Raw genomic sequence first — 14,520 nt, 5'->3', positions numbered from 1 at the left:
ACAAATTGGAGCTATGCCCTAGAACCCAGTGGCCCCAAATTGTGACAACGAAAAATGTCTTCAGATAGTGCCAAATGTCCTATAAAATATCAAGGGATTTTTTTTTTTTTTGGTCTGTTTTTTGTTTGGTTTTTGCTTTTGACTGGAATTAAATTCTTTCAGTCTGATATCACTGGTTATCAGAAGAAGTTCTGATTGATAGCTACATGTGTTATTAATAAAAAAAATAGTAAATATCTTGCAGGCAAAATTTTCAAACCAAAAATTTCTGATAATTAAAAATTTGGGAACCTATCATAGGTACTTTATTAGTTATCTATTACTGTGTAACAAATTGCTCTAAAAGTTAGCAGTTTAAAACAATGAACATTTATTACTTGATAGTTTCTGAGGGCCAAGAATCCAGGAGCATCTTAGATATTTCCGTCTCAGAGTCTTTCACAAGGTTACAGTCAAGTTGTTAGCCAGGCTACAGTTACTCCAAGGCACAACTAGAACTGGTAAATACATTTCAAAGCTCACTCATGTGGTTGTTGACAGGCTTGGGTCTTTGCTGATTTTCGGCTCAAGGCCCTACTCCTCATCAAGTGGGCCTATCCATAAGGACTGTTCACATCATGGTAGCTTGCTTTCCTCAGAGAGAGAACTGCAAGAGGAAAAGAGCCTACCCAAGACAGAAGCCACTGTGCTTTTTATATCCTACTCTTAGAAGTGACAAACCATCACTTCGGCCATGTGCTATTGGTCACAAAGACCAACCCAAATACAGAATCTCCTTCCAGAGACTACAGAAACTTGTGAACACTAAGAGATAGGGATCATTTAGGGCCATTTGGGAGGCTGGTTACCACAGACACTTATGGAATCCTCCACCAAGAATACCTTTCCTAGGAACTCTCTTCTCTTGCCCCCCCGCCCCACCCCCCAGTTCATCTGGGTTACACAGAAACAGTCATTTTCTAAAACATGAGCTTGCTCTTCGCCTCTAACAGTTGCTTTGGGAACGATTACCTGATTTAAGTTGGGCCAGTCACAGCTTTTCTCTAGATTTTTTGACATGGAATGCAGCCAGTCAAATCATTCTCATTCAGGTAACCATAGCTCTAAGATACAAAACCTGGGAGCAATGGGGGCCCATGTTTTCTACTAAAGCCAACTTGCCTCAAGAAAGGAAAATGAAATTAACATGTAGAGAAAAACTGGATAGCAGTAAGAGACAACAATGAGAGCTAGTTACTTCTGAGGCCCAGCAACATGTCTGCCTTCTTCACAAGCTTGGTTGATATGGCAATGTCTTTCTAGTACACTCCCTTTTTGTTTAAGCTAGTATAAATTGGGCATCAGTTGACTTCAGCCAAAAGTCTTAATTACTTCAAAACTGCTACAATAATCTATTTCTGATGCATAAATGTCCTTCCTATAATTATAGGAATATTTTTATCAATGTAATAATTATTTTTAAAACTCCTATCCTCATACATATCTTTAGAAACTTCACATACTGTGTATATGTACAGTTAACTAAATGTTAATATTTTTCTGCACTAGTTTATTTCATACAGAACCTAGTCATTAGGCAAAAATCATGAACCACGTAGAGTGTAGTGATAGTACTTCAAGAGATTTTCTGAAGTAAATGATTATGATTAAAATATCTTTAAAAGCACTACTCAATTTTATATTATTGAATTCATAGTTAATTTATTAGCTGTGAATTTATTATCTATTATTAGAAGCAATCAAATTATATGCATATGTACCACATGTTGATGGTGGTGTTTTAAACTCAATCATCTTTGAGCTCTATCAGAGTTTTTCCCATACAGTATTTACTTTTAAACTAGGTTTCAGTTTTAATATAAACTACAAACACAATACACTTAAAATATAATCACTCAGATAAGCAGTTGCTATCAAGGTAATATTGCTTAATGTTATTGAGTCCTTAAGCTCTCTGCTTTCTAGGTGGGTGTTTTTTGATACTCTTATCAATTTCAGATTATTAATGACATCAAAATTACTCACACCCAAAACCCTTGTTGACTAAGCAGTAATACTGGCTTTCCTTAATTTCTTATTAAACAATGTTATCCCAGTGTTAGCCATGCAGGAAAGTGTTCCCAGCTCTGCTGGTGAAGATGAGCTGTTGATGCTGTTAGTAGCTAGTTGGATAGATAGTTCTGAGTGATTAACACTCTAAGCCAGACACATTTCCCAGTTATTTTAGTGTAAGTACTTTATGTTTTATCCCCAACCTGGACATTACACTCTCAGTAGTCAAAGTGGGTAATCAAAATTTGTGTTTTGTTTATTATTTAAAAAAATATTTTTACATTTATTCATTTTTGAGAGACAGAGAGAGACGGAGTGTGAGCAGGGGAGGGGCAGAGAAAGAGGGAGATGCAGAATCCAAAGCAGGCTCCAGGCTCTCAGCTGTTGGCACAGAGCCCAATGCAGGGCTTGAGCCCACGAACTGCAAGATCATGACATGAGTCAAAGTTGTACATTTAACCTACTGAACCACCCAGGCATCCCGAAATATTTGTGTTTTAAAAGGAGGTAGAGGCGCCTGAGTGGCTCAGTTGTTTGGGCGACCGACTTGGACTCAGGTCATGATCTCACAGTTTGTGAGTTTGAGCCCCGTGTCCTGTGCTGACAGCTCAGAGCCTGGAGCCTACTTCAGATTCTGTGTCTCCCCCTCTATCCACCCCTCCCCTGCTCACGCTCTGTGTCTCTCTGTCTCTCAATAATACATAAACATTTAAAATAAAATAAAAGGAGGTAGAAGGTTGGATGGAGTGGGGAGTTGGGAAGAAAGGTGTTCCCTAATAATTATCAAGTTTCATGGAGAATCTTCTCACTGGTATTATTTCTTCTTTTTACTTCTTTCTAAAAACATTATTTAAAAATCTTAATTCTAATAAATCAAAGACATTGAAAAACAAATAGTGTAATAGTACGATGGGATTTCAAATGTATACATATTTTTAATTTTGTAGGTTATATATCAATTGATTCCATGAAGAAATTCCTTGGGGAGCTACGTGACTTTATTCCTGGAAGCTCAGGATATTTGGCATACCATGTTCAAAATGAAATTAACATGTCAGCTATAAAAAGCAAATTGAAGAGAAAATAATAAGTTAAATTGTACTTATATCTAGTTATTTGTTTTTTATAAAATATTAGCAAAGATGTACATAATTTTACACTCTCCCCTTGGGACAAGGGGATTGGGGAAATGGGGAAGAATTTTTCTCTTTCCTTCTCAAAATGTGTTTTTAAGGAAATTCAGAATCATTTTGGCTCTGTGTTTTGACATTTGGTCTGGATTTTCTCCCCAGTTTGTAATGTTATGTCCACAAATCCTGAGTACACAGTTGTTATAGAGTAAATGTCATAAAAACACTTTATAAGAAGTCTCAGTCTTTCTCTCTCTCCCTCTCTGCCAGATGCTCTTTTGGCTTTAACATTCAATTAATTATATATGTTTTTCTAGATTCAACGTTAAGTTTTATGATTCTGATCATATTATTTTAATTAAAAAATTAGAATGTTATTGTTTAGTTCTGAATTACTGTTTCTGGCTTGAAAAATACAGAGTAAAGTACTTTAATGATTCAGACTTCATGTGTGGACAGTTCCTGATAACATGTACCAGTAGGAATTTAATGTAAATTAGTGTTGTATCCTCTGAAATGAATCCTCAAGTCACCTTAGAATGACAGTGCTGGAAAGGACCTTGGAGAACAATGAGGAAGTGAAGGCCTTGAGAGGATGTCTTGTCTAGGGTGACTAGCTGGTTGCCAAAACAGGACTAGAACACAACTGTCTTGATTTTCCAAGCCAGGGCTTTCCCACTGTTTCACAATGGTATATGCTGTAGCCTGTGACAGATATAAGTGACAGTAGATCTGCAAAGAGAACCCAGAAACAAGCCAACATGCTTGGCTTGTTTTCTAAAAAAGCTAAAATAGTAATGAGATATAATGATTTCAAGAGAGCAACTTCTTATCTTTATTCATATGGTCATACTGTGTCGAATCTGTTGGGTTTAGTACTTTTTGAAGATTTGTAAATGATATATATTTTTTGTGAAGCTATCATCTTTTTAAAACTGTACTTTCTCCAGGGCACCTGGGTGGCTCAGTCAGTTGAGTGTCTGACTCTTGATCTCAACTCAGGTCATGATCTCATAGTTTGTGAGATTGAGCCCCACATTGGGCTCTGTACTGACGGCACAGAGCCTGCTTGGGATTCTCTCTATAAAGCAGTCCAAACTTGAAAAAAATAAAATAAAACAAAACTATACTTTCACCTAGGAAGTACATATCAACTGTACAATTAACTAAAGAAAATGTGGTTTTTTTTTTTAAATTTTTTTTTTTTCAACGTTTATTTATTTTTGGGACAGAGAGAGACAGAGCATGAACGGGGGAGGGGCAGAGAGAGAGGGAGACACAGAATCGGAAACAGGCTCCAGGCTCTGAGCCATCAGCCCAGAGCCCAACGCGGGGCTCGAACTCAAGGACCGCGAGATCGTGACCTGGCTGAAGTCGGACGCTTAACCGACTGCGCCACCCAGGCGCCCCGAAAATGTGCTTTTTTTAAGTGTTTGGATCGTTTGGGTGTATGTGGGCCCTGGTCTGTCTTCATGACTCAAATTTCATAATACAAAATTTTAACACTAATCTCAGCATTAGCATTTGAAAGTTCTGTTTTTCCCATATGGTAACTTCTCCTTATTTATATTTATATTTGTATTTGTGGTTAAACTCTTCTGAACTTGTAAATTAAAAAAAAATCTAAACTAAATGTTAATGACCTTTTCCTGAAGCATATTAAATATTATTGCTCTTGAACATTTTATCTCAGTCACATTCAGTTAAATATTTCTTGCATAGAAACCAAGCCTGTCTATGCATCTTAAATTACTTATTACAAGGATTAAGTAAATTTACACTAAGTTGTGTACATTGGGATTTCTTGGGAGTGTTCAAGTATTTTTTCTGATATACGTAGTATGCATGTGTTAACATAGTAGAGAAAAAACTACAACCAAAATGATTTCCAAACAAAAGTAATTATATCTTTAGGAGTATATGGAAAAGGCCAGATGCAATGTATATGCTTGACATACTACCAGAAGCAATAAAATCAGTTGATAACATGAGCCTTTCAGGAATTAGAAACATATGAACAAATAAAGTAGGCAACAATAAACTGTTTTGTTAAGTCTACTGTCTTAATGGGAAGTGAAAGGCAGTATGATTTTACTTATTGCTCATTTAAGCTGTTTCTTTTTATGTGCCTAGTGTATCTGATGGATATTGCCTTGGCTCACATCTTATAAAAATGCTCTCCCCACTTTAGTACTTTTGGTTATTTCTCTATGCTTTTGCAAACATGTCTCCTCTAATGCTTTTCACTATTAGGCATAGTCTTTCCTCATACTGCTTAATTTAGTGTGTAGTTCTTAGTTCATCTTATTTCTTTTATCCTTTGTAACCAGACCATTTTTCTCTCTAGCTTTTGTAGGGTCTTATGACATTAGATAAATTATGAGTTATTGGCAGAGTCTGCTTGTTATTTCTGAATGTATGTGTCCTTTTCTTTCATGATGATAGAACCCCTAATTTCTATCTGGACACATGCTACCTAGAATAAAGACCATATTGTCAGTCTCACTTGAAGTAAAGTATGGCTATGTCACAATGTTTTGGTCAATGGATGGATGCACAGCAGAAAGGGCATCTGAGAGCTTTTCTTAAAGTCCTCTGACATATACACTTTGTCCCCTTTCCTTCCTCCCCCACTCATTTGGTTTCTTTCATCTTGTTGCTTGGAATGGGGATGTGATAGCTATCATTTAAACCATAATAGCAAGAACTATACCCCATTGTTGACAGAGCAAGAGACTGAGCCTGGGGCCTAGAGCGGGATCCTGGGATCCCGAGGACATTTTGGAGACATCTGCCATCTTAGCTCTGGGTTGCCTATCTCTAGACTTTTATGTGACAGACAAATAAACTTCTGTTTTGTTTAAGGCACTATATTTTGTGTCTCTTACTGCTAAGCTATTCATAAGTTAGGCTTAAGGACAGGCCACTGACCTCATCCTATGGGAGAGAACTGTGTGGAAGATACTAATTCTTTACACCTGTAAACTCTTGACAGATTTGTGATGTTGCAAATATATGGGTGACCTTAGGCATATCACATATCTTTCAGTTTTTAAAAACTTTTACTTAAAAAAAATTTTTTTTAAACGTTTATTCATCTTTGAGAGACAGAGAGAGACAGAGCATGAGCCGGGAAGGGGCAGAGAGAGAGGGAGACACAGAATCCGAAGCAGGCTCCAGGCTCTGAGGGGTCAGCACAGAGCCTGACGTGGGGCTCGAACTCATGAACTGTGAGATAATGACCTGAGCTGAAGTCGGACGTTCAACCGACTGAGCCACCCAGGTGCACCACATATTGTTTAGATTTATAGCAGTTTTGGTAAAAAATATTTCTTTCAAATGGAGTATTTGGTTACACCATTAGTTAGCAATGTGAAAAACTGAAAATAATCTCACTGCTTAATAATGAATGAATAGAATGTCCCCTTAAATCATATTGCATCAATTTAATGGAATAGCCATTTTTCATTCCTAACAGCTTTATTAAGATATAATCACATGCTGTACAGTTCACACATTTAATGGGTACAAGTCAATGGCTTTCAGTATCATGACAGAGATGGGCAACTACCACCACAATCTGATTTAAAACATGGTCACCACCCCAAAAAGAAACCCTTTACCCATTGTAGTCATCGCCCATGTCCCACCTCCCCATCCCCACTTCCAGCCTTAGGCAGCCATTAATCTTTCTGTCTCCATAGATTTGCCCATTCTGGAATGTATGGATGGAATGAATGTATCTATGGAATCATATAAAATGCCCTTTTGTGACAAGCTTCTTTCACTTAGCATAATGTATTCCGAGTTCATCCATGTTATATCATTCCTTCTTATTGCCAAGTAGTATTCCATTGTATGGAAAATACTGCACTTTATTCATCAATTGATAGACACTTGGGTTGTTTCTACTTTTTGGCTATTATGAATAATGCTGCTATGAACATTTCAGGTACAAGTTTTTCTGTGAATGTATGCTTCTGTTTCTCTTTTGTATAGAAGAGTGGAATTGCTGGATCACATGGTAGCTATGTTTAACATTTTGAGGACTGCCAAACTGCTTTCCAAAGTGACTGCATCATTTACATATTCACCAGCAATGTATGTGGGTTCCAATTTCTCCACATCCTCACCAACACTTGTTATTATCTGTTTTTTTTTTTTTTTAAATATGGCCATCTTGGTGTGAAATTGTATCTCGTGATTTTGATTTGCATTTCCCTGTGGCTAATGACGAACATTTTTTTCACACATTTATTGGCTATTTTTATATCTTCTTTGGAGGAATGTCTCATTGTCAGAGGAAGTTATGGAAAGGATGTGACCACTGATTGACCCACAACCTCACCCGGGCAATTGGAGCCTCCTCATCGTTTCCCATGTCCCTGAAATGTGTTTTCTGCCCACTGTTCCCACAGTGAGAGCCATTTTCAAGGATGCAGACTTGAGAGAGTAATGTGGTATTAAGATCATCTGGTCAATATATGTACTGAAATCAGTTAAAGCCTCTATATAAATTTTTAAGATTCTGGCAGGCAGGTGCAGGGATCTACTCATCTTTCAGCTGCCTAAGACAAGCCTTGTACGTAAGTTCCCTTGCTTATTAAATCTGCCCCCTACCAATCTGGAGTGGTCTTACTCTTTCTTTGCCTTTTCCTTACTCTTTTCCTTGCCCTCTGTAATTTAGGCCATTTAAAGTTTTCACTTGCAAAGCTCCTGAGTTCGAAAATCAACATCTATTCAAGTTCTTTGCCCGTTTTTAATTTGGGTTGTCTTTTTATTATTGAGCTATAATAGTTTTTAAAATATATTTTGGATATAAGTTCCTTATCATATATATGATTTATAAGTATTCTCTCCCATTCTATGGGTTGTCTTTCACTGTCTTGATGGCATTGTTTGCAGCACAGAAGTTTTTAATTTTGATGAAGTCCAATATTTATATTTTTCTTTTGGTTTTGTATCTAAGAAATCTTTGCCTAACCCAAGATCATGAACATTTAAGCTATGTTTTCTTCTAAGACTTTTATAGTTTTAATTCCTACATTTAGTTCTGTGATTCATTTTGAGTTAATTTTTGTGTATGGTATGAGGTAAGGGTACAATTTCATTCTTTTTCATGTGGATATCCAGTTGATCCAGCACCTTTTGTTGAAAAGACTATTCTTTTCCCTATTAAATTGTCTTAGCAGGAATAACCATTTTATTTTTCTGATTATGTGTGGTGTGTTCTTATAAAAAATAAACAGCATAGAAATAAATAATATAAAATGTAAAAGTCCCTTAAAATGCCACCTTCAGAGATAATGGCTGTTAGTACTATAAATAAGTGTTCTGGAATAATTGATCCCTGAGGGACCTTCCAGACCTATGAGTCTATAATGTTTTACCAGGTACAAATTATTCCCAGAAATACTATTTAGCACAAATTCCTATTTAGTATGAATGATTCCCTGAAATACTCAAATGAAAGGCCTAGCTAGTGACCCAGTGACATATCTATCATCCTGTTACTACTGTATACCAGAAGAACCCACTTGAAGCTATTAATAATTAATATATACAGACCTTTCCTGGAGTACCTTATCTGGTGTTTTTCTATTCACTTTGCATTCTGCAGTATGTCAAAGCAAACATGCTCATAAATGACACCTGGACTCACATCTTCTGCCTTAGAAAGGGCGGCACATCTCAGTAGCAGTAGGAAGGAGTAGCTAAGAGCACAGAGTCAAACTGTCTTGGTTTAAATTCCAATATAGTGCATATCTAGTTGAGTGACCTTAGACCAGTTATTTAATCTGTCTGTGGTAAATGGGGATCATAATGCCAAAATTATAGGGAAATTGTGAGGATCAAGGAAGTAATACATGTAAAGTACCTAGTACAACACCAGGTACTTAGTAGGTGCTCAGTGAAAAAGTTATATAGTTGCATTACTATTATTACTAGCATATTCTAGTTCCTGTAATAAAACAGATGAGGAAAGATCACTAAATTAGTACTTTATAAAAAAGTCTTTATTTTTGAGAGAGAGAGAGAGAGAGAGACAGAATCTGAAGCAGGCTCCAGGCTCCAAGCTATCAGCACAGAGTCTGACACTGGGCCCAAACTCACGAGCTGTGAGATCATGACCTGAGCTGAAGTTGGATGCTCAACCAACTGAGCCACCCAGGCACCCCACCAAATTAGTACTTTCTAAACTCAACTTAGTGGATATGGAGGAATTAAGTAGACTTAGGGAGCTCTGTAAGACACAACGACCCAGTAACTTAGCCTCAAATAAGAGGAGAAATAGGCAAATACAGAAATTATAGCAAGAGATTATTTTTTTAATTTTTAATTTTTGTTAGAGAGAGAGTGAGTGAGCGGGGGGGGGGGTAGGGACAGAGTGGGAGAGAGAGAGAGAGAGAGAGAGAGAGAGAGAGAGAGAGAGAGAATCCCAAGCAGGCTCCATGCTCAGTGCAGAACCCACCATGGGGCTTGATCCCATGGCTCTGGGATCATGATCTGAGCTGAAATCAAGAGTCAGATGTTTAACTGACTGAGCCACCCAGGTGCCCCGAGAGATTGTTAATATATCTCCCTCAGAAATTCATAGAAAGCAAACCAAATCATTAGGGATATAATGGGTTAAATAAAACACATTATAAAAATAAGTTTCACCCATGTCCTTTTACTTTTGTCACATGACTATTTGACAAGTTAAAATTAGATATAGGGCTCCCTATGAAAATAACACCAGCATTCTTCACAGAGCTAGAACAAACAAGCCTAAAATTTGTGTGGAACTAGAAACGACCCTGAGTAGCCAAAGCAATCCCGAAAAAGAAAACCAAAGCTAGAAGCCTCACAATCCCAGACTACAAGATGTATTACAAAGCTGTAATCATCAATACAGTATGGCACTGGCACAAAAACAGATGCATAGATCAATAGAACAGAACAGAGAACCCAGAAACATACAGCCAACTAGTCTTTGACAAAGCAGGAAAGAATATCTAATGGGAAAAAAGACAGTTTCTTCAGCAAGTGGTGCTGGGAAAACTGGACAACAACATGCAGAAGAATGAACCTGGACCACTTTATTACACCATACACAAAAACTCAAAATGGATGAAAGACCTCGATGTAAGACAGGAAGCCATCAAAATCCTCAAGGAGAAAGCAGGCAAAAACCTCTTTGACCTCGGCCACAGCAACTTCTTACTTGACATGTCTCCAGAGACAAGGGAAACAGAAGCAAAAATAAATGATCAAGATAAAAAATGTCTGCACAGTGAAGGAAACAATCAGCAAAACTAAAGGTCAACCAACAGAATGGGAGAAGATATTTGCAAATGACAGATAAAGGGTTAGTGTACAAAATCTATAAAGAACTTATCAAACTCAACACCTAAAAAACAAATAATGTAGTGAAGAAATGGGCAAAAGACAGGAATAGACACTTTTCCAAAGAAGACATCTAAATGGCTAACAGAAATGCTCAACATCACTCATCATCAGGGAAATACAACTCAAAACCACAATGAGATACCACCTCACACATGTCAAAATGGCTAAAATTAACAACTCAGTCAACAATAGATGTTGGAAAAGATGCGGAGAAAGAGGAACCCTTTTGCACTGCTGGTGGGAATGCAAACTAATGCAGCCACTCTAGAAAACAGTATGGAGGTTCCTCAAAAAATTAAAAATAGAACTAAAAAATTAAAAATAGAATTTCACTACTAGGTATTTATGCAAAGGATACAGGAGTGTTGCTTCAAAGGGGCACATGCACCCCCATGTTTATAATAGTGCTAGCAACAGTAGCCAAAAGGAACCCAAATGTCCACTGACTGATGAAAGGATAAAGAAGATGTGGTATGTATATATATATATATATATATATGTATATAAAAACATACACAATGGAATATGTGTGTGTGTATTTATAATACACACACACACACACACACACACACACACACACACTGGAATATTACTTGGTGATGAAAAAGAATGAAATCTTGTAATTTGCAACAATGTGGATGGAACTAGAGTATATTATGCTAAACAAAATAAGTCAGAGAAAGACAAATATCATATGACTTCACTCATATGTGAAATTTAAGATACAAAACAGATGAACATAAAGGAAGGGAAGCAATAATAATATAAAATCAGAGAAATATAGAATATAAAAAAATAATATAAAAACCATAACAGACTCTTAAACACAGAGAATGACCAAGGGTTGCTGGAAGGGTTTTGGGTGGGGGATGGGCTAAACAAGTGAGGGGCTTTAAGGAGGATACTTGGGACGAGCACTGGGTGTTATATATAAGTGATGAATCACTAAATTCTATTCTTGAAATCATTATTACACTATATGTTAACTAACTTGGATGTAAATTAAAAAAAAAAAAGTCAGACGCTCAACTCACTGAGCCACCCAGGTGCCCCAGGAAACAAATATTAAAATAGCAGATTTAAATTCAAATTCAAATAACTCAGTAATAACATTAAATGTAAATGGATTAAATACTTCAATTATAAGATAATAAGGACACAGAAAGGTTGAAAATAAAGGTATGGAAAAAATACACCATCAAAACACTAATCAAAGTTGGTGTAGCTTTACCTAATACCAGATAAAGTAGAATTTAACACAAGAAGTATTATTAGATAAAAAGTAACACTTCATAATGATAAAAGGATTCAGGTTCAGCAGGAAAATAAAAATTATACTCATGTAATTGTATAGCCCCAAAATATATAAGGCAAAATTTTCTAGAACTAAAAGAAAAAATAGACAAGTACATGATCATAGGTGATGTTAACATCTCCATAACCATTCTCATATCAAATTGAGCATGCAGATTAAAATTAGTAAGGATATATCTATAGAGAGATGGTTTGTGTAACATGATTAAAAACTCAGTTGACATTTATAGAACACTATATCCAACAACTGTAGAATACAAGTTCTTTTCAAGGGCACATGGAATATTCATTAAAATAGACCATACCAGGAGCACCTGGGTGGCTCAGTAGGTTAAGCATCCAACTTCGGCTCAGGTCATGATCTCGTGGTTCATGGGTTTTAGCCCTGCATTGGGCTCAGAGCCTGGAGCCTGCTTCGGATTCTGTGTCTCCCTTTCTCTGTGCCCCTCCTCCACGTTGTCTGTCTGTCTGTCTCTCTCTCTCAAAAATAAGATAAACATTAAATTTCTTAAAATAATAAAATTAGATATAAGCTTGTATTATACTACTATTGAGCAACACTGTTCTAAAGTCTGTTTCTCAGCTTCAGAGAGCCTAAAAAATTTGGAAAACACTTGAGGGAAACAGATTTTGATACTGTATCAGGACCCAGGACCAATGGTATTTACCAGTCCTGACCTGTATCTAAACTCCCAGGGACTTCAGTCATCACTAAAGTCTGGGCTGGGGCAGAGTCAGTCCATAGATAGGAAACTTGTTTCTATCCTGTCTGCATTTCCCTGTGACTCAGCCCACAGGGATAAATGTGACAGGGAGTTGGTTTGTTTTCTGTGTTTCTTTCAAGCAGCTTCCTTGACGACACAAACAGCTTTTGAATAGCAAAGATAAGGGACCGGTCTGGCTGAATCTTCCATAATAACAACTAGGTTTTTGGTCATTAATCAAGTTCCTACACTTCTTGCCTGAGAGAATTTATAACAAATTGTTGACTGATCTTTAAGATGTTAAAAATGATATGTATTAATAAAATAAAACCCTGAGGGTGTGAGAATCATAGAGCCTTTGGCAGAGGAGCTCCAGCTTCTGACAACATAGTAAAGTTGTCCATTTTGGGCATCAAGGTTCCCAACTACCCTACTCTACACTACTACCCTTACCTTTGTGAGAGATCACAATCCCCTGACTATTTTTCTGAGATTCTGCCTATCCACCAACATCTTTAATATTCTCTCACCTCCAAACCTGACTCCTGAATATTTCCTTTGCCGGGAATATTCTGCTTCCCTCATGCCCCACTGTTTCAAGGTCCATTTTAAAAAATGACACAGAACTACCACTTGGATTCTTTTTGTTTTAGTTAACCTCTTTTGCAAGAAATAAGGATCAATAGACAAACTCAAGTAATAGGAATTCATTTTAAGATGGTATGTGGCAATAAGGAAGATAGGCAAATGATGGAAATCTAACATCAGGAACTCTTCTGAATCCAAGATGGCACTAGGAATCTCAGTGGCAGAAGTTAATGAATCTTCACTCTACTGTTCTGCCATTTATGTGACTCAGCTACTGAGACTTTGCTTATTGGGAGAGTTCTCCACTTTTGGCTTCCTTAGCATCCATTCTATGTCTTTTCTCACCTCACTACTTTTGCATACTCCTAGTTTCTGTTTCCTCAGTAACTCAGCCCTCCTCAAAAACTATATTAACCTTAAAAATAAAACTCCAGTTATTTTACCAGTAAAAATGGGTTTATTTGGGAATAGTAGACAAGCAAGCTACAGCAAAACCATAGGCAAGACCAGACAAAGAGGAAGAAGCCTCTTGTATAGAGGAAAGGGGGAAGTTGGAAGGGCTTTGATAAACAAAAAGTCCATTGCAGTAAATTGGAAGTTCAAAGTAGCTTCTTCTTGGTTAAAGTTGTGACAGTCTCACTGGCTAGGATGTTGCCAGGGGAGGAGGAAAAACTTTCTCCCTCCTGCTGGGATAGTAAAGAAATACTGGTCTGCAACGTCTTTCTCTTCCAGTAGGGTCTGCAATTCACAAGTAGTAGGGTGTGAGAGCCCCTTCTGCTGGCCTCTCGAATCCCTTCTACATGAGGTTTCCTTTTTATTAATTGTCACAATTACAACTTGCTTTTGGCCCTGCCTCTTCCTTCTTTACATTTTTTTAGCTTCAGTTCTTGTCCCTGATTGCCCGATTCCCTCTTTATTTTCTATTTCAGGTTTTAGAGAGCCACCTGCTGTTATCCTTCTTTTTAGACAGAACTTTCTCCATTAAACTGCATCGTTAGTATCTGGTCAGCCTGTGGATCTGCCTGACTTGGGGGTATCAGATACCCACACACGGTGCAATCAACTGTGGACCAAGGTGGCTGCCCAAGTTCTCTTTCAGCAAAGGCTGTGAGCATGCCAGTCACCATGACTGCCATGTCCAGGACACTTTCACTTGTATCATTTTAGTCCTTATAACAACCCTACAAATAGATATCATCCTATTTTCTATAGGTGAAGAAACTGGGGAACGGGGAGGTTACTCAAGGCAAAGCCATGCAAAGCCAGCATACAGCCCTAAATCTACCATCAGAAATCACCACACAGTCGCCCCAATGGAGCATGTTAAGTGAATTCTCTTG

The 14,520-nt window shown here is 37.3% G+C and overlaps 1 protein-coding gene across 2 annotated transcripts in view; it reads left to right on the top strand.

Annotated features, from left to right (window-relative positions):
* TERB2 (telomere repeat binding bouquet formation protein 2) overlaps nt 1–14,180 on the top strand; it is a 35,912-nt gene extending 21,732 nt beyond the window's left edge. The window contains exon 7 of one of the 2 annotated variants that reach the window (XM_023255426.2): nt 14,110–14,180. In XM_023255426.2, coding sequence (XP_023111194.1) covers nt 14,110–14,165 — 56 coding nt within the window. In that variant the 3' untranslated portion in view covers nt 14,166–14,180. Of the gene's footprint in view, nt 1–2,999; nt 3,624–14,109 lie in introns of those variants that run through there. The other variant, XM_003987198.4, reaches the window with a different exon arrangement.
* The last annotated feature ends 340 nt before the right edge of the window (nt 14,181–14,520 follow it).

This window comes from Felis catus, chromosome B3 (genome assembly GCF_018350175.1).
Source record: "Felis catus isolate Fca126 chromosome B3, F.catus_Fca126_mat1.0, whole genome shotgun sequence".
In the NCBI taxonomy this organism is placed as follows: Eukaryota; Metazoa; Chordata; class Mammalia; order Carnivora; family Felidae; genus Felis; species Felis catus.
Note: the sequence above shows the minus strand (reverse complement) of the source record. Positions and strands in the feature narration are given on the sequence as shown.